A 25,161-nucleotide genomic window follows, 5' to 3' on the forward strand; every position below is an offset into this window, starting at 1 on the left:
AGCCCCGATCTCTGCCCCCCAGCCCACAGCCAGCTTCCCCCCCAGACCCCGATCTCTGCCCCCCACCCCACAGCCAGCTTCCCCCCCAGACCCCAATCTCTGCCCCCCACCCCAATCTCTGCCCCCCAGACCCCGATCTCTGCCCCCCACCCCACAGCCAGCTTCCCCCCCAGACCCCGATCTCTGCCCCCCAGCCCGATCTCTGCCCCCCAGCCCACAGCCAGCTTCCCCCCCAGACCCCAATCTCTGCCCCCCACCCCACAGCCAGCTTCCCCCCCAGACCCCGATCTCTGCCCCCCACCCCGATCTCTGCCCCCCACCCCACAGCCAGCTTCCCCCCCAGACCCCGATCTCTGCCCCCCAGCCCCGATCTCTGCCCCCCAGACCCCGCCCCCGCCCCAGCTTCCCCCCCCACCCCGATCCCCAACCCCCCACCCCACCCCAATCTCTGCCCCCCAGCCCACAGCCAGCTTCCCCCCCAGACCCTGATCTCTGCCCCCCAGCCCCGATCTCTGCCCCCCAGCCCACAGCCAGCTTCCCCCCAGACCCCGATCTCTGCCCCCCAGCCCCAATCTCTGCCCCCCACCCCAATCTCTGCCCCCCAGCCCCGATCTCTGCCCCCCAGCCCACAGCCAGCTTCCCCCCCAGACCCCGATCTCTGCCCCCCAGCCCCGATCTCTGCCCCCCACCCCACAGCCAGCTTCCCCCCCAGACCCCGATCTCTGCCCCCCAGCCCCGATCTCTGCCCCTCAGACCCTGATCCCCAACCCCCCACCCCACAGCCAGCTTCCCCCCAGACCCCGATCTCTGCCCCCCACCCCGATCTCTGCCCCCCACCCCACAGCCAGCTTCCCCCCCAGACCCCGATCTCTGCCCCCCACCCCACCCCGATCTCTGCCCCTCAGACCCTGATCCCCAACCCCCCACCCCACAGCCAGCTTCCCCCCCAGACCCCGATCTCTGCCCCCCAGAACCGATCTCTGCCCCCCACCCCACAGCCAGCTTCCCCCCCAGACCCCAATCTCTGCCCCCCAGCCCCGATCTCTGCCCCCCAGCCCACAGCCAGCTTCCCCCCCAGACCCCAATCTCTGCCCCCCAGCCCACAGCCAGCTTCCCCCCCAGACCCCAATCTCTGCCCCCACCCCACAGCCAGCTTCCCCCCCAGACCCCAATCTCTGCCCCCCAGCCCCGATCTCTGCCCCCCACCCCACAGCCAGATTCCCCCCCAGACCCCGATCTCTGCCCCCCAGCCCCGATCTCTCCCCCCACCCCACAGCCAGCTTCCCCCCAGACCCCGATCTCTGCCCCCCACCCCACCCCAATCTCTGCCCCCCAGCCCCGATCTCTGCCCCCCACCCCAATCTCTGCCCCTCAGACCCTGATCCCCAACCCCCGACCCCACAGCCAGCTTCCCCCCAGACCCCGATCTCTGCCCCCCACCCCACCCCAATCTCTGCCCCCCACCCCAATCTCTGCCCCCCAGCCCACAGCCAGCTTCCCCCCCAGACCCCGATCTCTGCCCCCCACCCCACAGCCAGCTTCCCCCCCAGACCCCGATCTCTGCCCCCCAGACCCCGCCCCCGCCCCAGCTTCCCCCCCCACCCCGATCCCCAACCCCCCACCCCAATCTCTGCCCCCCAGCCCCGATCTCTGCCCCCCAGCCCACAGCCAGCTTCCCCCCCAGACCCCGATCTCTGCCCCCCACCCCACAGCCAGCTTCCCCCCCAGACCCCGATCTCTGCCCCCCACCCCACCCCAATCTCTGCCCCTCAGACCCTGATCCCCAACCCCCAACCCCACAGCCAGCTTCCCCCCAGACCCCGATCTCTGCACCCCCTCCCCACCCCAATCTCTGCCCCCCAGCCCACAGCCAGCTTCCCCCCCAGACCCCAATCTCTGCCCCCCACCCCACAGCCAGCTTCCCCCCCAGACCCCAATCTCTGCCCCCCAGCCCCGATCTCTGCCCCCCAGCCCACAGCCAGCTTCCCCCCCAGACCCCGATCTCTGCACCCCCTCCCCACCCCAATCTCTGCCCCCCAGACCCCAATCTCTGCCCCTCAGACCCTGATCCCCAACCCCCAACCCCACAGCCAGCTTCCCCCCAGACCCCGATCTCTGCCCCCCACCCCACCCCAATCTCTGCCCCCCAGACCCTGATCCCCAACCCCCCACCCCACAGCCAGCTTCCCCCCCAGACCCCAATCTCTGCCCCCCACCCCACCCCGATCTCTGCACCCCCTCCCCACAGCCAGCTTCCCCCCCAGACCCCAATCTCTGCCCCCCACCCCACCCCAATCTCTGCCCCCAGACCCTGATCCCCAACCCCCCACCCCAATCTCTGCCCCCCAGACCCCAATCTCTGCCCCCCAGACCCTGATCCCCAACCCTCCACCCCACAGCCAGCTTCCCCCCCAGACCCCAATCTCTGCCCCCCACCCCAATCTCTGCCCCCCAGACCCTGATCCCCAACCCCTGCCCCCCAGACCCCGATCCCCAACCCCCCACCCCACAGCCAGCTTCCCGCCCAGACCCCGATCTCTGCCCCCCACCCCACAGCCAGCTTCCCGCCCAGACCCCGATCTCTGCCCCCCACCCCACCCCAAACTCTGCACCCCCTCCCCACAGCCAGCTTCCCCCCCAGACCCCAATCTCTGCCCCCCAGCCCCGATCTCTGTCCCCCAGCCCACAGCCAGCTTCCCCCCCAGACCCCGATCTCTGCCCCCCACCCCACAGCCAGCTTCCCCCCCAGACCCCAATCTCTGCCCCCCAGCCCCGATCTCTGCCCCCCAGCCCACAGCCAGCTTCCCCCCCAGACCCCGATCTCTGCACCCCCTCCCCACCCCAATCTCTGCCCCCCAGACCCCAATCTCTGCCCCTCAGACCCTGATCCCCAACCCCCAACCCCACAGCCAGCTTCCCCCCAGACCCCGATCTCTGCCCCCCACCCCACCCCAATCTCTGCCCCCCAGACCCTGATCCCCAACCCCCCACCCCACAGCCAGCTTCCCCCCCAGACCCCAATCTCTGCCCCCCACCCCACCCCGATCTCTGCACCCCCTCCCCACAGCCAGCTTCCCCCCCAGACCCCAATCTCTGCCCCCCAGACCCTGATCCCCAACCCTCCACCCCACAGCCAGCTTCCCCCCCAGACCCCAATCTCTGCCCCCCACCCCAATCTCTGCCCCCCAGACCCTGATCCCCAACCCCTGCCCCCCAGACCCCGATCTCTGCCCCCCACCCCACAGCCAGCTTCCCGCCCAGACCCCGATCTCTGCCCCCCACCCCACCCCAAACTCTGCACCCCCTCCCCACAGCCAGCTTCCCCCCCAGACCCCAATCTCTGCCCCCCACCCCACAGCCAGCTTCCCCCCCAGACCCCAATCTCTGCCCCCCAGCCCCGATCTCTGTCCCCCAGCCCACAGCCAGCTTCCCCCCCAGACCCCGATCTCTGCCCCCCACCCCACCCCAATCTCTGCCCCCCAGACCCCGATCTCTGCCCCCCACCCCACAGCCAGCTTCCCCCCCAGACCCCGATCTCTGCCCCCCACCCCACCCCAATCTCTGCCCCCCAGACCCTGATCCCCAACCCCCCACCCCACAGCCAGCTTCCCCCCCAGACCCCAATCTCTGCCCCCCACCCCACCCCGATCTCTGCACCCCCTCCCCACAGCCAGCTTCCCCCCCAGACCCCAATCTCTGCCCCCCACCCCACCCCAATCTCTGCCCCCAGACCCTGATCCCCAACCCCCCACCCCAATCTCTGCCCCCCAGACCCCGATCTCTGCCCCCCAGACCCTGATCCCCAACCCTCCACCCCACAGCCAGCTTCCCCCCCAGACCCCAATCTCTGCCCCCCAGACCCCGATCTCTGCCCCCCAGACCCTGATCCCCAACCCCCCACCCCACAGCCAGCTTCCCGCCCAGACCCCGATCTCTGCCCCCCAGCCCACAGCCAGCTTCCCCCCCAGACCCCGATCTCTGCCCCCCACCCCACCCCAATCTCTGCCCCCCAGACCCTGATCCCCAACCCCCCACCCCACCCCAATCTCTGCCCCCCAGACCCTGATCCCCAACCCCCCACCCCAATCTCTGCCCCCCAGACCCCGATCTCTGCCCCCCAGACCCTGATCCCCAACCCTCCACCCCACAGCCAGCTTCCCCCCCAGACCCCAATCTCTGCCCCCCACCCCACCCCAATCTCTGCCCCCCAGACCCTGATCCCCAACCCCCCACCCCACAGCCAGCTTCCCCCCCAGACCCCGATCTCTGCCCCCCCACCCCACCCCAATCTCTGCCCCCCAGACCCTGATCCCCAACCCCCCACCCCACAGCCAGCTTCCCCCCAGACCCCAATCTCTGCCCCCCACCCCACCCCAATCTCTGCCCCCAGACCCCGATCCCCAACCCCCCACCCCACCCCAATCTCTGCCCCCCAGACCCTGATCCCCAACCCCCCACCCCACAGCCAGCTTCCCCCCCAGACCCCGATCTCTGCCCCCCCACCCCACCCCAATCTCTGCCCCCCAGACCCTGATCCCCAACCCCCCACCCCACAGCCAGCTTCCCCCCAGACCCCAATCTCTGCCCCCCACCCCACCCCAATCTCTGCCCCCCAGACCCTGATCCCCAACCCCCCACCCCACAGCCAGCTTCCCCCCAGACCCCAATCTCTGCCCCCCACCCCACCCCAATCTCTGCCCCCCAGACCCTGATCCCCAACCCCCCACCCCACAGCCAGCTTCCCCCCCAGACCCCAATCTCTGCCCCCCACCCCAATCTCTGCCCCCCAGACCCTGATCCCCAACCCCCCACCCCACCCCAATCTCTGCCCCCCAGACCTCGATCTCTGCACCCCCTCCCCACAGCCAGCTTCCCCCCCAGACCCCAATCTCTGCCCCCCACCCCACCCCAATCTCTGCCCCCCAGACCCTGATCCCCAACCCCCTCCCCACAGCCAGCTTCCCGCCCAGACCCTGATCTCTGCCCCCCACTCCCAGCTTCCCCCAATCTCCACCCCTCACCCCAATCTCTGCCCCCCAGACCCTGATCCCCAACCCCCCACCCCAATCTCTGCCCCCCAGACCTCGATCTCTGCACCCCCACCCCACAGCCAGCTTCCCCCCCAGACCCCAATCTCTGCCCCCCACCCCACAGCCAGCTTCCCCCCCAGACCCCAATCTCTGCCCCCCAGCCCCGATCTCTGCCCCCCAGCCCACAGCCAGCTTCCCCCCCAGACCCCGATCTCTGCCCCCCAGACCCTGATCCCCAACCCCCAACCCCACAGCCAGCTTCCCCCCAGACCCCGATCTCTGCCCCCCACCCCAATCTCTGCCCCCCAGACCCCGATCTCTGCACCCCCTCCCCACAGCCAGCTTCCCCCCCAGACCCCGATCTCTGCCCCCCACCCCACCCCAATCTCTGCCCCCCAGACCCTGATCCCCAACCCCCCACCCCAATCTCTGCCCCCCAGACCCTGATCTCTGCCCCCCAGACCCTGATCCCCAACCCTCCACCCCACAGCCAGCTTCCCCCCCAGACCCCAATCTCTGCCCCCCACCCCAATCTCTGCCCCCCAGACCCTGATCCCCAACCCCTGCCCCCCAGACCCCGATCCCCAACCCCCCACCCCACAGCCAGCTTCCCGCCCAGACCCCGATCTCTGCCCCCCACCCCACAGCCAGCTTCCCGCCCAGACCCCGATCTCTGCCCCCCACCCCACAGCCAGCTTCCCCCCCAGACCCCAATCTCTGCCCCCCAGCCCCGATCTCTGTCCCCCAGCCCACAGCCAGCTTCCCCCCAGACTCCGATCTCTGCCCCCCACCCCAATCTCTGCCCCTCAGACCCTGATCCCCAACCCCCAACCCCACAGCCAGCTTCCCCCCCAGACCCCAATCTCTGCCCCCCAGCCCCGATCTCTGTCCCCCAGCCCACAGCCAGCTTCCCCCCCAGACCCCGATCTCTGCCCCCCACCCCACCCCAATCTCTGCCCCCCAGACCCTGATCCCCAACCCCCCACCCCACAGCCAGCTTCCCCCCCAGACCCCAATCTCTGCCCCCCACCCCACCCCAATCTCTGCCCCCCAGACCCTGATCCCCAACCCCCCACCCCACAGCCAGCTTCCCCCCCAGACCCCAATCTCTGCCCCCCACCCCACAGCCAGCTTCCCCCCCAGACCCCGACCTCTGCCCCCCACCCCACCCCAATCTCTGCCCCCCAGACCCCGATCTCTGCACCCCCTCCCCACAGCCAGCTTCCCCCCCAGACCCCGATCTCTGCCCCCCACCCCACCCCAATCTCTGCCCCCCAGACCCTGATCCCCAACCCCCCACCCCAATCTCTGCCCCCCAGACCCCGATCTCTGCCCCCCAGACCCTGATCCCCAACCCTCCACCCCACAGCCAGCTTCCCCCCCAGACCCCAATCTCTGCCCCCCACCCCAATCTCTGCCCCCCAGACCCTGATCCCCAACCCCCCACCCCACAGCCAGCTTCCCCCCCAGACCCCGATCTCTGCCCCCCACCCCACCCCAATCTCTGCCCCCCAGACCCTGATCCCCAACCCCCCACCCCACAGCCAGCTTCCCCCCAGACCCCAATCTCTGCCCCCCACCCCACCCCAATCTCTGCCCCCAGACCCCGATCCCCAACCCCCCACCCCAATCTCTGCCCCCAGACCCTGATCCCCAACCCCCCACCCCACAGCCAGCTTCCCCCCCAGACCCCAATCTCTGCCCCCCACCCCAATCTCTGCCCCCCAGACCCTGATCCCCAACCCCCCACCCCACCCCAATCTCTGCCCCCCAGACCCCGATCTCTGCCCCCCACCCCACAGCCAGCTTCCCCCCCAGACCCCAATCTCTGCCCCCCACCCCACCCCAATCTCTGCCCCCCAGACCCTGATCCCCAACCCCCCACCCCAATCTCTGCCCCCCAGACCTCGATCTCTGCACCCCCACCCCACAGCCAGCTTCCCCCCAGACCCCAATCTCTGCCCCCCACCCCACCCCAGACCCTGATCCCCAACCCCCCACCCCAATCTCTGCCCCCCAGACCCCGATCTCTGCACCCCCTCCCCACAGCCAGCTTCCCCCCAGACCCTGATCTCTGCCCCCCACCCCACAGCTTCCCCCAATCTCCACCCCTCACCCCAATCTCTGCCCCCCAGATCCCGATCTCTGCACCCCCTCCCCACAGCCAGCTTCCCCCCAGACCCCAATCTCTGCCCCCCACCCCCAGCTTCCCCCAATCTCCACCCCCACCCCAATCTCTGCCCCCCAGACCCTGATCCCCAACCCCCCACCCCACAGCCAGCTTCCCCCCCAGACCCCGATCTCTGCCCCCCCACCCCAATCTCTGCCCCCCAGACCCTGATCCCCAACCCCCCACCCCACAGCCAGCTTCCCCCCAGACCCCAATCTCTGCCCCCAGACCCCGATCCCCAACCCCCCACCCCACCCCAATCTCTGCCCCCAGACCCCGATCCCCAACCCCCCACCCCACCCCAATCTCTGCCCCCCAGACCCCAATCTCTGCACCCCCTCCCCACAGCCAGCTTCCCCCCCAGACCCTGATCTCTGCCCCCCACCCCACAGCCAGCTTCCCCCCCAGACGCCAATCTCTGCCCCCCACCCCAATCTCTGCCCCCCAGACCCTGATCCCCAACCCCCCACCCCACAGCCAGCTTCCCCCCCAGACCCCAATCTCTGCCCCCTACCCCACCCCAATCTCTGCCCCCCAGACCCTGATCCCCAACCCCCCACCCCACAGCCAGCTTCCCCCCCCAGACCCCAATCTCTGCCCCCCACCCCAATCTCTGCCCCCCAGACCCTGATCCCCAACCCCCCACCCCACCCCAATCTCTGCCCCCCAGACCCTGATCCCCAACCCCCCACCCCAATCTCTGCCCCCCAGACCTCGATCTCTGCACCCCCTCCCCACAGCCAGCTTTCCCCCCAGACCCCAATCTCTGCCCCCCACCCCACCCCAGACCCTGATCCCCAACCCCCTCCCCACAGCCAGCTTCCCGCCCAGACCCTGATCTCTGCCCCCCACTCCCAGCTTCCCCCAATCTCCACCCCTCACCCCAATCTCTGCCCCCCAGACCCCGATCTCTGCACCCCCTCCCCACAGCTTCCCCCAATCTCCACCCCTCACCCCAATCTCTGCCCCCCAGATCCCGATCTCTGCACCCCCTCCCCACAGCCAGCTTCCCCCCCAGACCCTGATCTCCACCCCCCCACCCCACAGCCAGCTTCCCCCCAGACCCCGATCTCTGCCCCCCACCCCCAGCTTCCCCCAATCTCCACCCCCACCCCAATCTCTGCCCCCCAGCCCCTGATCTCCACCCCACTCCCAGCTTCCCCCAATCTCCACCCCCACCCCAATCTCTGTCCCCCAGACCCCGATCTCTGCACCCCCAACCCTGATCTCTGCCCCCCAGCTACCCTGCCCCCAGCTTCCCCCGATCTCCACCCCCCACCCCAATCTCTGACCCGCAGACCCCGATCTCTGACCCCCCCGACCCTGCCCCTCCCCCCAACTTCCCCCCGACCCTGATCTCCACCCCCCCACCCCCAGCTTCCCCTGATCTCTGCCCCCCCAACCCCAATCTGTGCCCCCCCGACCCTGCCCCCAGCTTCCCCCCAGACCCTGATCTCCACCCCCCCACCCCACTGCCAGCTTCCCCCGATCTCTGCCCCCCCGACCCTGCCCCCAGCTTCCCCCGATCTCCACTCCCCACCCCAATCTCTGTCCCCCAGACCCCGATCTCTGCACCCCAACCCTGATCTCTGCCCCCCGACCCTGCCCCCAGCTTTCCCCCAGACCCTGATCCCCAGCTTCCGCCCCAGACCCCAATCTCTGCCCCCCAGACCCTGATACCCACCCCACCCTCAGCTTCCCCCAATCTCCACCCCCACCCCGATCTGTCCCCCAGACCCTGCCCCCAGCTTCCCCCGATCTCCACCCCCCACCCCAATCTCTGCCCCCAGCTTCCGCCCCAGACCCTGATCTCTGCCCCCCAGACCCTGATCCCCACCCCACCCCCAGCTTCCCCCAATCTCCACCCCCCATCCTGATCTCTGCCCCCCCGACCCTGCCCCCAGCTTCCCTCCAGACCCCGATCTCTGCCCTCCAGACCCTGAATTGCCCACGAGCCCGCCTGGTGTTTGTTGGGCATTAGCACCACAGCGGCAGGACTGACCTGCCTGTGCGCCTGGCTGGCTGCTGATCCAAAATGCAAGTTACAGCAGCTTTATCCCTGCTCCTGGCAGGCCTTTCCGGGGCGCGGCTGGTCGCCGCTGCAGCAGACTGGCACCTTCAGGCTGCAGGGTGGGTCTGACTATGGCAAACAGACCCTCCTTGCAGACCTGGACCTCAAACCCTGTGCATGGCCCAGGCAGCACGGGCCACCCCATGGCCGGGAAGCTGCCACGCACGGGGCCGTCGCCCCCCAGCAGTGGCCCTGGCTGAGGCGCCCGGGGCACATGCAGCATCTAGCTCTTTGGGCACGGTTTGACACCTGCTTTGGCAAACGGGGAGGGGGCTATTTTGCTGCCCCTCCCCCTATAATTTGTGGGTTCTCTCTCGGGGCGGCTGCCTAGGCTGCTCCTCCCCACCCACCTTCCCTCGGTTCTTACCCACCAACCCCCGGCTCTGCCACATCTGCCAGCTCTCCTCTTGGCCAGGCCCTCATCCTCAAACGCCAGCTCCCTGCTGTGGGAGAGGCGGAGAGACTCTGGTGCTGGGCGTCAGTACACGGCCCTCCCATCGACCAGCCACCTTTGGGGCAGCTGTTCACGCTGGCCTTCCCCACCCACGCTGCAGCACCGGCACGGCCAGGCTGGCTCAGAGCAGGGCTGCACCTGGCTCTGTCTCCTGCCGCCAGTGGTGGCCCACCCCAGCTGGTTCAGAAGTTAGAGCCCCGCAGATGGCAGCGATGGGGAACTGTACTCGGGGCACTTCCTCTAACGCTCCAAGTTAGGGTTGGCTCATGCCCTAAAGCAGAAGGTTCCTCTCCTTTCCAAGCACTCATTTGGTTTCCATATTTACTCATATCTCTGGATCTTGTTTTCCATGGAAACATCCGAGCCCCTTTTGGATCCTGCTGAATTCTTGGCCTCACTGCCATCATGTGGCAGAGAGTTCCCATGGCTAATCGTTCACTGAAAGAACAAATATGTCCTTTTACCATTTGTGAACTCGCTGCTTCCCCCTGTCATTGACAGCCTGCCTGTTGTAGGGTTAGGACAGGCTGAGAGCAGTGGCCCTGCCCCCTGCCGTAGCCCCCTCACTGGGTACTTTATCAGATCTCCTGGCCCAAGGATTCCCTTTCTCCACAGAGGTGGATTCCCACCCCCTACTCGAGGTCACCCTCCCTGGCCAGTACTGAAGCATGGCCTCCAGGGGCCGGCACAAAGGCCTTTAGGGTGTGACTCTTGTGCAGCTGAAGCTGCAGAGGGGGCTGAAGGCGGCAGAATGACCTGCCCTGAAGCGTGGCTGGGCCGCACCTCCTGAGAGCCGCCTTTCTTACCGGCCAGCAGCCCCCCAGCACAGAGCCCTGCAGAGGGAAGCCTCCTGCTGGAGCAGCACTTCCTGCAGCTCCCCATCTCCCACCCAAGGGCTGACCTGACCAGAGGTCAGGCAACATCCTAGCAGAGGTTGCCTGAATGCGGGGGCCAGTGTAACTCCATGTCCCAGCCTGGCCCCCCTGCACCCTGGGGCGGGCTGGCATGCTGGGTGAGAGGTGCCTGATCACGTTGCCTGCAGCAGCCAGGGGGTCTGGCAGGGGCACATGGCCCAGCCCATGATACCAGGCTAGGGAGTCTCCTGCCTGTGCCAGCCAGGCTGGGTCAGTGCCAGAGCCATCAATGGGAGCGCTGGGAAGGCCACCCTTACTGCCACAGCTGCTAGGCGGTGCTCCCGTGGCCATGCGGGAAGCTGCCCCGCTGCTTGGCCTAGCGTGGGGCCCTCTCACAGAACCGTGGGACAGAACGGGACCTCGAGAGGCCATTAGTCCAGTCCCCTGCCCTCAAGGCAGGGCTGTGTTTGCCTCTCTGCACTGACCCATTCCCCCTACAATCCCCGGGGGGGCCCCGCCATGCAGTCCCTGCCAGCAGAGGTCAGCATGGGACAGCTGGGTTTAACGGCAGCCAGGCACTCAGAGGGGCAGATGGCCAGGGGCAGGGGAGAGCAGGGGAGCGTCTGGCACAATCTACCCCCCCCCCACAGTGCCACGAGGGGGCCATGATGTCACGGCCAAGGCATCCTCGGGCTGCTGCTGATCAGAATCACTGCCAGGGCCCGGCTGGACCTGGGACACGCTGCTGGCTCGGGGCCTGCCCCCTCCAGCCACCCGCTAATCACACAGCACACACACCTGCTCTGTGTCCAAACGGCATTTTATCTTTCAGCATGAAAGATTTTCACAGTATCAAAAGTAAATAATTAAAAAAACCAGAGAAGCCAGTCTGGCCGTGGCTGGCTGCACAGCACGCTCCCTTTGCAGGCGGGGCAAGGCCAGCGGCACCTTCCCAGCCACCTGCAGGCTGGGGGACCGGGTAGCACCAGAAATCGTGGTCCAGAGATTGGCAGTTTGTTTCCGTTGTAGCTCCCTAAGGGGTTAGGTTGGTGTGGGGAACGCCGGGCACATGTGCGGAGAAGGGGACCCACTGCCTGTCCATCCCTCTGCCCTTCAGCACACACCCTGAGAACAGACTAGGAAGCGCTGCTCTGTCAGCCAGAGCCCCCGGCCCGCCGTGGCTCCCACACCTGTCACACCAGGGTTAGGCTGGGATTATGGTACAAGCAGGGGCCCGGCGGGCCAGGGATGCACCAGAACCCTGTGAGCCACAGAGCCGAGGGTGGAGCCAATCTGGTGTTATCTGCACAGGGCAGGAAGATCCAGCATGGAGCAGGTGGCAGAGCTCAGGCTGTGTTCGACCCCGCTGGGCTGCCTGGCGTCCTCTTTCCTCCCAGCCCCAGTGCTGCTTGGCCCAAGCTGGGAGGGGAGGTGGAGTGCACATGCTGCTCCCTGGGGCAGAGAAAGCCCCCAGCTCCTGTCCTGGGCATCCCTTACCCCAGGCTCCATGAGCTGAGGCACCCACGCCCTGCTTTCGATCCCCCTCAATCCAAAGCAGGGCTGGGCTGGGCAGCACGCCCATCAGGACCTCACCCTGTACTTGGCGCGGGGCACAGGCATTGCCCCCTGAGCAGGCCCGGCAGCCTGACGTGCACAGGTCCGCTCGGCCATAGGGCTGGCCAGAGGGAGAGCGAGGCACAGCCCAGCTACTACCAATCACATCCCTCCCCTGGCTCCCAGAAGTGCTGCTCTGGGTGCACTCTGCCCCCAGCCAGGCATGGCCCTTTGGGAACCCAAGAGCAGAGAGCACATGGACTGGTGCAAAGGGGGTGCAGAGGGCTGCTGCAGGCACCCACACTGCTGGGAGAGCAGCGCCTGCAGACTGGGAGGCCCCGGCCCCTCTGCAGGTGCTGCTGGGCTCATGGGATGCTGCAATGTGCTCATTATGGTGCCAATGAGGCTTCCCCCAGCAGGTGCAAGGTGCCCCTCCCACCCAGGGAAGAGCTCAGGGCCTGCGGCTGGGTAGCGATGGGAGGCGGAAGGGTCAGGAGAGGAGTGAAATCAGCCCCTAGGCAGAGTGGAAGTTGCAGCTGCTGCCTAGGGCCCAAACCCTCAGCTTGGCTGGGACACAGTGGGTCAGCTGGACCCCCCAGGGAGCTTGGACGGCCTGTTTGCTACAGGAAGCTGGGTATCTCCTGTGACAGGCTGGCAGGGCAGCTGAGCTGGGGGGGGGGAGGGGGCTTAGGGTGTCCCAGGAAGCCAGGAAAAAACAACAAAAAAAGTTGGGTTTTTTAAATAAAATAAAAAATTAAAAAGTTCTTTATTAGGTCCAGCATGGTCCTTTCCCCCGGCTGCGCGCCAGGCTGGCACGGGGGGGCTGCCCACTGGCGCTGGCAGGCTCCCTGCACATCACCAACGGAGTGCTGGGAGAAGAGAAAATCCCCTAGAGGGACTGGGCGGGGGAGGGGGCTGCCTAAGCTAGGGAGTCCCCCGCCCCCCCCTCCCCGCCGAGAGCTGTGACTGGCTGGGGAGGTGCAGGCCTGACAGGCCTGGGGGGAAGGGGTTCCACATTCACAGGAAGAGGAACCCACAGAGAAAACAAAAGGAGCCCCCCAGCAGGGGGAGGGGCACAGTGAGGCGAGTGTCTGTGGGTGCTGGGGGGTAGGCACAGGGCCCCTTGCACACACTGGGGCTCCCCCCACACCTCACTGAGCTGCACTTGAAGTGGTTTTCTTCAGGGTGAAGTTGGTCCAGTTCACGGCCACTTTCTGCCGAGTTTGCTTAGCAGAATCCAGACAGAACCTGGGGGAGGGGAGAGAGAGAGAGAATCAGGGAAAGAGCAGAGACAGTGACCGCTCCCTGCCCCCTGCACAGCCACTGCCCAACCCATCCACCCCCCGCCCCACAGCACCACCCAAGCCAGGGATTCTACCCTCCCCACCCTAGCCAGAGCAGGCTAGGTCCCTTGGAAGAAAAGCCCAGGAATAAAGGAGCCCAGGAGAGGAGGCAGTTTCTCACAGGGGCAATATTAAAAGCACAACTGCCAACCAGCCTGAGTAAAGGAGAGACAGGGAAAACGGTCAGAGGCCATGAGGAGCCCTTTAATGACCTGAAGATCAAAAAGGAATCCTACATCAGTGGAAACCTGAACCAAGTGCTGAGAAGTACAAAAGAACAGCACGAGCACGCGGCGACAAAATCAGTTACACCTGGCAAGGGACAGACAAGGCTTAAGCGGTTCTATAAATACACTGGGGCAAGAGAAAGAAGAAGGAAAGCCTAGGTCCTCTCCTAGGGCCCCGGGAGGAGCTCAGAACTGACGACTTCACGAGGTGGAGGTGTTTGCCGCCTGCTTTGCTTCTCGTTAAAAAGGTTAATGACGACCAGACACTTGCTAACACAGCAAGGGGGCGGAACGCAAGCCCAGGCAAGGACAGAACAGGTTAGAGAATCATTAGACAAGCTGAACATAGTTGAGTCAGCAGGGTCTGAGGAAATTCACCCCAGGGTTCTTAAGGAGCTAGTGTATAGATAAAGCCTTTTCTTAGAGCCATATGCTCAGGCCTAAGGCCTTTATCTGCAGCCAGATTAAGAGAGCAGTAGCCATGAGCTAAGAAGCAGGAAGTCACATCCTCACATTCCATCTAAATGACATTAAAACAATGTAATATCAGGATGTTAAGGAGGAGATCCTTTCCTAATGGCCTCCACTATCACCAGGTAAAGAAACAGATCTTAAGATGGTTAAAGAAAACCTAGTTTGATAACATCTGTCTGTCAAGAAACCACTTATCAATAGTTGTGGTTGTGAAATCCTCAGTTCTTTATTATTTTATCTTTATGGTCCCCACTTCCCTATTGTTTGTCTGTATGAGCTCTGTCTGGTTCTTCGATTGTTTCTGTCTGCTACGTAATTAATTTTGCTCTGTGTAAATTAATTTAGGTGGTGGGGTAGGATTGGTTAGCGATTTTTGTTACAGTGTTAGGATTGTTTAGTAATGTTTTAGTAAAATGATTGGTTAAGGTACAGCTAAGCAGGACTCAAGTTTCACTATATAAACTGAGGCCCAAAAGGAAGTTTTGCAGAACCAACTCCAGGACACAGCCCCAAAGATCAGAGCTGCCAGACTCAACACTGCCAATGACACCGTGCAGAAACTGGAGTCCCCGAGATGGACCTGATCCTGGCTGGCCATCAAGAAAAGTTCTTCTGTCTTAATGGGAGTGGCAAGCACTGTATGTGTAGCATGTGCATGGTTTTGGTGATTGTTAATAAATAGAGGTTAAGACGGATATTACTGTGAGAGGCTCTTTCACTGGTAAAAGACCCTGTAAACCCGCAAAGATTAAGCCCTGAGCCCACAGGGAATGGGTGTTTGCTCTGAGCCCGGAGGAGTAGAGCCCGGAGCCGATGGAGGTGTAAAGTCTGGTGCCTTTTGCCTGGAGCCCTAGGAACTGGGAAAGGGTTGGGGTGCTTAAATGAACCAGGTTATGCCTTGATCCCTAGGAACTAGGTAGAGGTGGGATGTCCTAAAGTGTGCAAGTGACAAAGAATTTTGTGCGGGTAACACTGCCTAAGCCATCTCGGAACCATTCGCAATTCCTGTATCTTCAAGAATACCTGGAGGACAGGCGAGGGCCCAGAAGACTGGAGATGAGCAAACACAACACCTCTCTTCCAAAAAGGGAACAAAGAGGCCCTGGGAAAGTACAGACCAGTCAGCCTAACTTCAATACTTGGAAAGATACTGGAACAAACTATTACACAATCTGTTTGTGAGCACCTGAGGATAACAGGTTATAAGGAACAGCCAGCGTGGATTTGTCAAGAACCCACCTCATCTTCTTCTTTGACAGGGTCACTGGCCTAGCGGATGGGGGAAGCCGCAGACGTGAGGTCTTGATTTTAGCAGGGCTTGTGACACAGTCCCGCATGACATTCTCAGAAGCAAACTGGGGAAGTTCGGGCGAGATGGAATTACTAGAAGGTGGATGCACAACTGGCTAAAAGACTGGGCTCAAAGAGGAGTTATCAATGGTTTGCTGTCAAACTGGGAGGGCGTTTCTAGTGGGGTCCCGTGTGGGTCAGCCCTGGGTCTGGTACTATTCATTATTTTCATTCATGACTTGGATAACAGAGTGGAGAGCGTGCACATACAGTGTGTGGCTGACACCACGCTGGGAGGGGCTGCAAACACTTTGGGGGTCAGGATTCGCATTTGAATTCACAACGCTTTTACAAATTAGGAATTGGTCTGAAATCACAAGATCAAATTCACTAAAGACAAGTGCACAGTACTTCACTTACGAAGGAAAATCAAATGCCCAGCTACACAATAGGGAATAACTGGCTACACAGTAGTCCTGCTGCCAAGGATCTGCAGGCTATAGTGGATCACAGCAATGGGATGAAGTTGCAGAAAAGGCTAATATCATTCTGGGGTGTACTAACAGGAGTGTCGTACGTAAGCCAGGGGAGGTCACTGTCCCGCTCTACTCAGCGCTGGTGAGGCCCCAGCTGCAGTGCCCAGTTCTGGGTGCTACACTTTAGAGAAGATGTGAGCAAACTGGAGACAGTCCAGTTGAGAGCAACAAAAATGATCAAAGGTTTAGAAGCCCTGCCCTGTGAGGAACGGTTAAAAAACTCGGCGTTTAGTCTGGAGAAAAGACAACAAAAGGGGGGAGGGTTGATACCAAGGGGGGGGCTATTACAAAGTGGATGGGGATCAGCTGGTCTCCATGTCCACTGAGGGTCGGACGAGACGTAAAGGGCTTCATCTGCAGGAAGGGAGAATGGGGTTAGCTCTTCGAACACTCCTCTGGGTATGCCTCCAGCATGGCACAGCTGAGCCTCTCGGGCTGGAGCCTGGCCTCTGGGACCCTCCCCACACATGGAGTCCCAGAGGGCAGGAGTGCCCCTCCCCCACCAGGATGATACACACATGCCCCTCCTGGCACCCCCACAGCCCCACTCTCGCAGAGAGCTGCAGGCTGGTCTCACCTCTTGAAGTACTCTACTTCTCGGTCCGTCTCGTCCATCTCTGCCCCATCCACGTCTTTGGGCAGGAACACGTCATCTGGCAAAGCGGTGGGACACAGTCAGCAAAGCGCTCCAGGCGGAGCAGGGTCAGCGCCAAGGACCGCACGCCCCAAGAACACCCCCCTCAGCACCAGGGGCCCGCGCTGCCGCCCAGCACAGAGCCTGCTTGGAGCAAAGAGCAATGGATAGACACCATGGGGTGCAGGGCAGGGGGGCAGAGCCAGGGTACACCACCACTGACTGGTCTCCACTAGAGCCACCCTATGGCAGCACAGCTCCGTGGCCTAGGGGGGGCGACACAGCCACACCGACCTGAGCCCACCCCCCCACTCCCCCCGTGCACCGTGCCGAGTCGACAAGAGAGCTTCGCGCTCACCACAGCGCTCAGCTGCGCAGGATGACAGGCCGGAGCTGGGACAAGGTCACTGCTGAGCAGAGGGACCGCACAGGGGACTCACCGATGGACGTGTTCGATTTCTCCATCCTGCTCCTGCTCTTCCTGCTCTTGCCCTTGGGCTGGGGGGAGCTGCCCAGGGTGGCGGGGTGCAGGGGCTGCTGGTCCCCAGCGGCAAGGGGAGGTGGCTGCACCAGCTCCGGCTGCTCTGCTTTGCCCTCGCCCCTCCGGCCTTTCCACTCGCTGCTCCTCTCCTTCTCGGGCCTGGAGCCGCCGCAGCCCCAGCCCTGCCCCTTGGCGCTCTCCGGCGGCTCCACACAGCCACTCCCCCTCCGCAGAGTGGGCACTGCTCCAGGCTTTGAAGGGTGCTTGGCTCCCAGCACGAGCCCCTTCGAGCTGGGACTCTCCAGCCCAGCCTGGGCGCCGGGCACCACGGTGCATTCCCCCTTCCTCGCCTGGCAGCTCTGTCGCTTGTTCCTCCTCTGCCTGCCCCCCGCCGGTGCCAGCTCCTGTGGCTCTGGACCCTTGGCCGGCGCCACCTCCTTGCACTCCAGGCCAGGCCCGCCGCTCTCCTGGGCAGAGTCTGTCGGCTGGGGGGACTGGACCCAGATCATCCGGGAGAGGTTGGGCACCGCGCTCAGGCGCGTCACCACCCCGTTCTCAGCCTGCGGTGGCCCCTCCCCAGGGCCCTCCCCCCAGCGAGGGCCCAGCTCGCTCCGCAGCAGCATGTGGTTCTTGGAGGAGCCCAGGCTCAGAGGGGAGAGATCCAGATCGATCTCCTGCAGGCCCGAGGAGCCGTTAAGGTGGGACAGCAGAGTCTTCTGCTCCAGCACAGCGGCCTTCTTGGGGAAGTCAGCAACGTCCAGGTTGAGGTCGTAGACGCTGAAGCTGGCGCGGATGGAGTCCTTAATGGTGTTCTTGATCTCCTGCAGCCGGCTGCTGAGGAAGCTGTTCACCCGCTCCAGCTCCAGCTGGGGCCACTCCAGGAGCTTCTCCTCCGCCAGCTCCCTGTCCTGGCCAGCCAGAGGGCCACGTGCCACCCGCTTCTGGGCCTCCGCCTCCAGCTGGGCTTTCTCCTTCTCCTGGAACAGGCAAGGCGGTGGGCCAGGGTGAGAGGTTCTCAGGGGGCCGGAGAGAAGCCCAGCGGGCTGGCACGCCCTGGGCGTGGGGCGGCAAACCCAAGCACTGCTGCACAGCGCAGCTCAGCCTGTAGCAAGCACAGCTGGGGTGCCATACGCCCTCTGGAGGGGGCACGACAGCCCCTGCTCCGGCACGGCCGCCCACCAGCTCAGGCCTGGGGGAGACCTATCGGCTGGCACAGGCTGCACCACAGGCCAGTGGCTGATTCCCAGCTCCCAGAACAAGGAGGGGCCCTGGCCCGCACTGGGATCCGGCACTCAGCCCCATTAGGACAGGCACATGTTGGGGAGACCCCACGTGGGAGAGGTGCCCAGGTCCCTGCAAAGAGCCAGAGGTGTTCCTGACAGGCCCCTGGGGAGGGCGCTAAGCACAGGGAAAGCTTCCGAGGTGGGGAGGACAGAGCCCTATGGGGGTGCAACCCTGATCCAGCCTCCCAGGTAGGGTGGGTAGGGCTGGGCCTCAAGGCCTTTCCCAACTCTGGGGTGTGTCTAACACTCTGGGCTATTCCGGGGGGGGGCTCAGGGCCAGGGCCGCTACCAAGGGAAAAACGGGACCCAAGGTGGCTCTGACCCCCGCTGGACTGGGTCTGGAACAGCACATTCCCCTCCCCTGGTCCTCACCTTCTTCTTCTGCTTGTGCCGTGCCCGCTTGGCGGCCTTGGCGCTGTTCAGGGGCTTGGGCTCCGAGCTGTTGATGTAGTCCAGGAGCTCGTCCACGTCCCGGTGATCCACGGCCGGCTCCCCCGAGCTGCTGCTGTGGCCCAGCTTCTGTGGGAGCTCCTCCTTCCTCTTGGTGAGACGGGAGCGCAGCTTCTCCCGGATCTCGGCATAGTTCCGGCTCGTGGGGGCCGCAGGGGGCTGCAGAGACAACCTGGGCTACTACTGTCCTGCCTGGCACAGATGGATGCTGTTCCCAGGCCCCTTCCCACCCTCTGCTTATGGGGCTGCCCCACCCACAGCTCATTGCTGAAGGCAGCATGGTTCCTAGTTTGCCGAGGAGAGCTGCTGGGCTGAGACGGGGCCCTGGGCGCTGGGACTGAGAGGCGCTGGCCGAGCTGCAGGGGGCAGGGGCAGCGTCAGATGGAGACGGACTGGCTGCTCCCGGGTGGCTCTCCAGGGCTGGACTAGCAAAGAGGGGCTGATGTCAGGCCTGTGGAGGACAAAGCTGCCTGTGCTCTCGGCATGGCAGTCTCCCAAGCGCCCCTGGCCAGCAAGCCCAGTTCAATGGCTCACTTACCGCGTTGTGGCCGAAGAACTCACAGTAGCAGCAGTCACAGAATTTCCCGTCTTTCTGGTTGGTGGAGGAGGAGGTGCAGGAGCTGCGCTCGGAGCTGCTGTCCTCATCCTCCCCGAGCCCCTCGTCCGCCTCGCATGACTGTGGCGGGTGGCAGCTGGTACCATTGGGGAACTTGTGTCCTTTGCACATGGGGTCCCTGGGGGAAGGGAGGGAGGGAGGTAGCTGGAAGGCAGACCCAGGGCAGTGAGGCACTGGGGGCCGCAGCCGAGCCAAGCTCAGACGGTGCTGGGGCTGCCGAAAGGAGCAGTCCCCTCCAATGTCCCAGAACTGCTTGGGGCCACCTTGCAGGGGAGGGAAGGCCCCAGGGGAGGTGGTCCCCACCCCCAGACACTCTCCTGACACTGACTGGCTTGTTTAATCGGCTGGGAAGAGACCCCTGCGCTGCTCCCTGGGACCCCACGCCCTTTGGTAGGGCAAAGACTTGCCGAGCATGCCAGCAAACCAGAGCCAGAGCCAGGGGGTGCAGCCAGAGCCTAGCTGCCTGCACTACACGCCCCACCCACCACGGACCCCACTACGGCACTCTCTGCTGACCCTCCCCAGGTGGGCTGGGGCTCCCTGCCAACAGGCATCCCCAGGGAGGAACCCAACGCTCCAGCCCACTCCAAGGGGCCAGGGCAGACGGCTGCAGACCAGCTAGTCCTTGGGCTCCTGGTCCTGCTCGTGACAAAGAGCATGCTGGGCGGGCCCAGGTCTCCGAGCCAAGAGGGATCAATTCCCGAACTGCAGGAGAGACAGGCAGCAAAGCCCACGTCTGCCTCGCAGACTGTCATGGAGGGAGAGGCCCTGGAGCCTCAGGGCTGTGTGGTGCTGGAGTGAGACCATCTCTGCAGAGCCGTGGTGTGAGGAGCCCTTCTGCCCTGCAAGGGCTGGTTCCTTGGGATGAGGACAGGGCAACTTGAGCCCTGGCAGGGCCCCTGGCTCATGCTAGCGCCCTCAGAACACCAGGGGCCATCACACCAGCCACAGGCAGGCAGAGACCTTCTCACCTGTTAGTGCTGGGCAGCTGGTGCGGGGCAGCTGGTGGCACCAGGGAGCCGCTGCAGTGCCCATTGCAGGGGTGGGCACAGCCTGAAAGCGGAGGTGGCATCTTCAGAAGCGGCACATTGGCGGGGGGCAGGTGAGGGCTCTTGCAGGAGGCCTGGCCATGCGAGAGGGTGCCAGCAGGAGGGGACTCGGCAGCGGCTGCGTGGGGGCTGGCTGCAGGGACCGGCGCTGCCTGCGGTGAGGTGTTCAGGTGGGCGGGTGACTGCTTGGTGGAGATCAGCGCCGGTGGCTGGGAGGGGAGCCCCGTGGGGCTGTTGGGAGGAGCGGCAAGGTCCGGGTGCCGGTGATGGTCCAAGGAGTGGAAGGCCTCACCTGCAGACAGGCAGGATCAAAGATGGGTCAAGCATGAGCGCAGCGGCACCAGGCTGTCCCAGCCCAGCATGGCAGGTAGGGGAGCACCCATGCGCACACAGAGCCCAGCAGGACCCCAGCAGGCTCTGCTGAGCCCCAGCAGAAGAGCAGAAAGAACAGGGGCTTCCTCCCCGAGGACCTTCCACCACCCCTGACCCTAGAGCACATGGCCCACCCTGGCCCATGCTCTGACCCTGGCCCAGCACGCTGGGCTGCAGAGGACCCTCCTGCATCCTCACTGCTGCCAGGACTGGGCAACAAAATGGCAGATGAAATTCAATGTTGATAAAATCAAAGTAATGGACATTGGAAAAGATCATCCCAACTATACCTATAAAATGATGGGGTCTAAATTAGCTGTTACCACTCAAGAAAGGGATCTTGGAGTCCTTGTGGATAGTTCTCTGAAAACATCCACTCAATGAGCAGCGGCCGTCAAAACAGCTAAGAGAATGTTGGGCATCATTAAGAAAGGGAGAGATAATAAAACAGAAAATACCACGTTGCCTCTGTATAAATCCATGGAACACCCACATCTTTAATACTGCATGCAGATGTGGTCGCCCCATCTCAAAAAAGATCTATTGGAATTGGAAAAGGTACAGAGAAGGGCAACAAAAATGATGAGGGGGATGAAACAGCTTCCATGTGAGGAGAGATTAATAAGACTGGGACTTTTCAGCTTGGAAAAGGGACTACTAAAGGGGAATATGATTGAGGTCTATAAAATCATGACTGGTGTGGAGAAAGTAAATAAGGAAGTGTTATTTACTTCTTCTCATAACACGAGAACTAGGGGCCACCCAATGACATTAACAGGTAGCAGGTTTAAAACAAACAAAAGGAAGCATTTTTTCTACACAACATGCAGTCAACCTGTGGAACTCTTTGCCAGCGGATTTTGTGAAGGCCAAGACTATAACAGGGCTCAAAAAAGAACTAATGTTAATGGCGGATAGGTCCATCAATGGCTAGTAGCCAGGATGGGCAGGGATGGGGTTCCTAGCCCGTTTGCCAGAAGCTGGGAATGGGCGACAGGGGATGGATCACTGGACGATTCCCTGTTCTGTTCATTCCCTCTGGGGCACCTGGCACTGGCCACTGTTGGCAGACGTGACACGGGGCTGGATGGAGCTTTGGTCTGACCCCATCTGGCCGCTCTTATGGCTGCTCCCTGCTGGCAAGGAGATGCCAAGGGGACTTTCTCAGCCCATCGAGCTTCTCCCAGCCACAGGCAGAGGACACAGCTGCATCCTGGGGAAGGGGCCTGGCCCAGCAGCTTCCACGCTCTGCAGGACTCTTCATCCTCCAGCAATGAGAAAAGGCCCTTCTTGGGCAGGGCCTTGGGCCTGCCATGCTCTTCTCCCCCACCACAGGCAACCCGAGCCCATGGGAGAAGGGCTTTGCCGCAGGCTGGCCCGGGACAGCAGGCGAGGGAAAGGAGCAGTGCCAAGGAGCCCCAAGTACACACCTGGCGGGGTGGGCCTGCGGCACATGCTCTTGAACTGCTTGGGAAGCGTCGTACAGAAGTCGAGTGAGGTAGGCAGAGGCGAACCGGGGGCAGCCCCGCTGGAAGCTGGGGGGACGGTGTGGCTGTAGGGACAGGCCTTGAGCCCAGGTGCCACAGCGGGAGCCTGGCCGACGCACTCCGGAGCCAGCGGGAGGCTGGGGTGCTTGTCACCTGAAATGGAGTCAGCGCTGGAGACGGCTTCTCCTGTGCAGAGCCTGGCCTGGGCCAGCACTGGAGACTCTGGAACAGCTCCGAAGCAGAGCGCATATCGCTCCCCGCAACATCCGGCTGCAGCCTCGCGGCGCAGCAAGGGAGGATCCAGCCCCCCTTGTACCCTGGGCACTAAGGCCATGCGCTCCCTTTCCCCCTAGCCAGCCCTTCCAGAGCCCAGGGAACCCCAGGGGTTCTGCTCTCTAAGGCAGGGCCCCTGGAGGCCAGCCAGCACAGCACTCCACTCAGGCCCGGACCCAGAGATGGCCAGTAGCCAGGCCGGGACCCATATGGTCCTGGGCTGGCCTGGACTCACCTAATGCAGCAGGGAGCCCCCCCAAGGGGCTGCCTTGCGTGGCTCCGTTGGCATGCTGGGAATTCCAGAGGCCCGACAGTTTGTGAGCAGACAGGAAGGAGCTGGGATCCCAGTCCCCCGAGTTCCCGTGGCACGAGGAGGAGGAAGATGATGAGGAGGAAGATGAGGAGTGGGAGCCGCCCCCACAAGACTGTGACTTGCAGGACGTGTGCGATAATGAGACCTGGAAAGAAACTCACAGTATGAAGCAGCAGGAGGCGAATCCCCAAACACTCTGGGTCTAGTCTGGGCTCCCCAGGGCCAAGCCAAGTCCCAACACGCCCCCAATCTATCCTCACTCACGCAGGGCTCCCTGCTGGGCCTCCCCCAGCCAGGACCGAGCCTGGCCGTGGGGGGCCCATCCTGTGTCTCCCCCACTCTGCCACCTTGGTCTCCACATCAGCCTTCGATGAGAGCAGGTCTACGCTACACACTTACAGCGGCACCTGTCGCTCTAAGAGAGCTCTCCCGTCGCCTGAAGAACACGGGAGCCGTGCTGGAGGAGAAGCTCTCCCGCCAACGCAGCACCGTGCACCGCATGACTCTGTCGCTCAGGGGGTGGATCATCCACACCTCTGAGCGACGCAGCTACACGGACTTAACTCTCCAGCGTACAGCAGGGCTACAACAGCAAGCTCTGGCCTAGACCAGTCAGCTGCACCAGGCTACCAACTGGGCGCCTTTAATGAAGTGCTTCTGTCACTCTTCACCCAGAACAAGAGCGTCCCTGGAGGGATGTGCACAGGCATGAATCCTGGTGCATCTCTGCATGGAGGCCAGGGCTGCCCATACCTCAAGTTCCATCTGCCTTGTTTACCAAAGGGAAGTGTTAGGGGTGACTAGATCTCAGCCTCTAAGTGCCTACAGAGTGACCAAACATTTGCTAGTGGGCCCTTCGCTCAGGCAGGGGCAGGTCTAACCCAATCCAAGGGCTGGACATTGACACTAGACCCATTCAGACTGGAAATAAGGGCCCGTTTTTAACGATGAGAGTAACTGACCACTGGAACAACTTACCACAGGCTGCAGCAGAGTCTCTGGCCATTTCAAATCCAGCTGGGAGGTCTGTCTAGCATATCTGCTGTAGGGGAGGTCTGGGGGCAGCTCTCAGGCCCGGGCTGTACCGGGGGTCAGATGAGCTGACCACAATGGTTTCCGTTGGCCTGTTGCTGCCAATCCCTGACTGATGGGCCCGGAATCAGGCCTCGAGGGGGGCAGCTCTGGTGAGGAGCTGGGCCTGCCAAGCCACGGGGGGAAATTCCTGTCACTTAATAAAATCCCCTCACCCCAAGGAACAGCCGAAGGTCTGCGGGAGCAGCGAGCCAGTCTTCCCAGCCAGGAGAGGGATGGGGGGCGGCGCGGAACTGAGGCATAAGTCAGTGGTGCACACACTCGTCCAGCTCTGCCCTTACCATGCAGGGGGCCCCTCATGCCACATGGGCAGCTCTCACACAATCCTGAACAAACAAACGCCTGCCTTCCCCACCAGCACTACCGGCTCTCCCCCCAGCTAGGAGAAACCCTCCGAGGGCATCACAGCCTCAGGAGACAGCCGCGTGGAGATGCCCAGCAGACAGGTATGTGTATAGGCATTCAGCAAGGGCCAGAGGGGTGCCAGGCTCAAGGGGACCTTCAGCAGCCATTGCTGCCACGTGGCAATTAGTACCGATTGCTCAGCAGGACCCCCTGCCTTGAGGGGAGCCATGGCCCTAACCAGCATGGCCAGAGGACAGCAGCTGCCTACCGCCAAGGCCTGCTCCTGGACAGCTCGCCGCTCCTCCTCCTCCACACTCTTCCGACAGCTCTGGCAGATCCACAGCGGCATTTCTCCCAGCAGGTTCTGCACGAGCGTTGGCACGAAGTCTGGAGGCAGCCTCTCGCCCGGGGAGACCAACCCGTTGTGAGATGGGCCTCCCCAGTCCTTGCGCTCTCGGTGACATAGCAAACAACATGTCTGCACAGACTGGTTGGCAGTGGGCAGCACCTGCAGCAGGACACACAGGCAACGAGTCACTCACAGCTGGGCACAAGGCAGGCTGCAGGGCTCCCAGGTGTTTGTGCGGGCGCAGGACAGGCCCCGAGGGCCAGCAGGCTGGGTCCATGCAGCACCTCTGAGAGCCGTGCCCACCGGACGCTGCTATCCCACTATGGCAGCCCTCACAGACCGAGTGGAGCCCAGCACTACCCAATCCAGCAGTCTTGGGCATTTAGGGGAAGTGCTGTGGAGTCTGTCATGGCC

At 63.5% G+C, this 25,161-nt stretch overlaps 1 protein-coding gene across 4 annotated transcripts; it reads right to left on the reverse strand.

Annotated features, from left to right (window-relative positions):
* Positions 1–12,882: 12,882 nt before the first annotated feature.
* FAM193B (family with sequence similarity 193 member B) lies at positions 12,883–24,842 on the reverse strand. Of its 4 annotated transcripts, XR_012160180.2 has the most exons (10): positions 24,667–24,842; positions 22,884–23,106; positions 22,319–22,528; positions 20,439–20,808; positions 19,390–19,585; positions 18,774–19,010; positions 17,078–18,095; positions 16,581–16,656; positions 16,292–16,357; positions 13,296–13,381 (listed from the first exon to the last, which is right to left on the reverse strand). XR_012160180.2 is itself a non-coding variant. In XM_073355092.2 (9 exons), the coding sequence occupies exons 1-9, from the start codon at positions 24,745–24,747 to the stop codon at positions 13,285–13,287; spliced, it is 2,508 nt and encodes an 835-aa protein (XP_073211193.1). In that variant the 5' UTR covers positions 24,748–24,842; the 3' UTR covers positions 12,883–13,284. The 4 variants fall into 4 exon arrangements, 3 of the variants coding, with proteins under 3 accessions (XP_073211193.1, XP_073211196.1, XP_073211195.1); XM_073355092.2 differs by lacking the exon at positions 16,292–16,357 and having other exon boundaries at positions 12,883–13,381; XM_073355095.2 differs by lacking the exons at positions 16,292–16,357; positions 24,667–24,842 and adding an exon at positions 23,940–24,020 and having other exon boundaries at positions 12,883–13,381.
* Positions 24,843–25,161: the final 319 nt, after the last annotated feature.

Source organism: Lepidochelys kempii, chromosome 8 (assembly GCF_965140285.1).
Source record: "Lepidochelys kempii isolate rLepKem1 chromosome 8, rLepKem1.hap1, whole genome shotgun sequence".
Taxonomy (NCBI): Eukaryota; Metazoa; Chordata; order Testudines; family Cheloniidae; genus Lepidochelys; species Lepidochelys kempii.

Coding starts and splice junctions, on each gene's coding strand:
- FAM193B (XM_073355092.2), bottom strand. CDS start 24,747: ATGCCGCTGTGGATCTGCCAGAGCTGTCGGAAGAGTGTGGAGGAGGAG. Junction 23,107..24,666: donor TCCAGGAGCAGGCCTTGGCG/GTAGGCAGCTGC, acceptor GTTTCTTTCCAG/GTCTCATTATCGCACACGTC. Junction 19,586..20,438: donor CAGCTGCCCAGCACTAACAG/GTGAGAAGGTCT, acceptor CCCTTCCCCCAG/GGACCCCATGTGCAAAGGAC.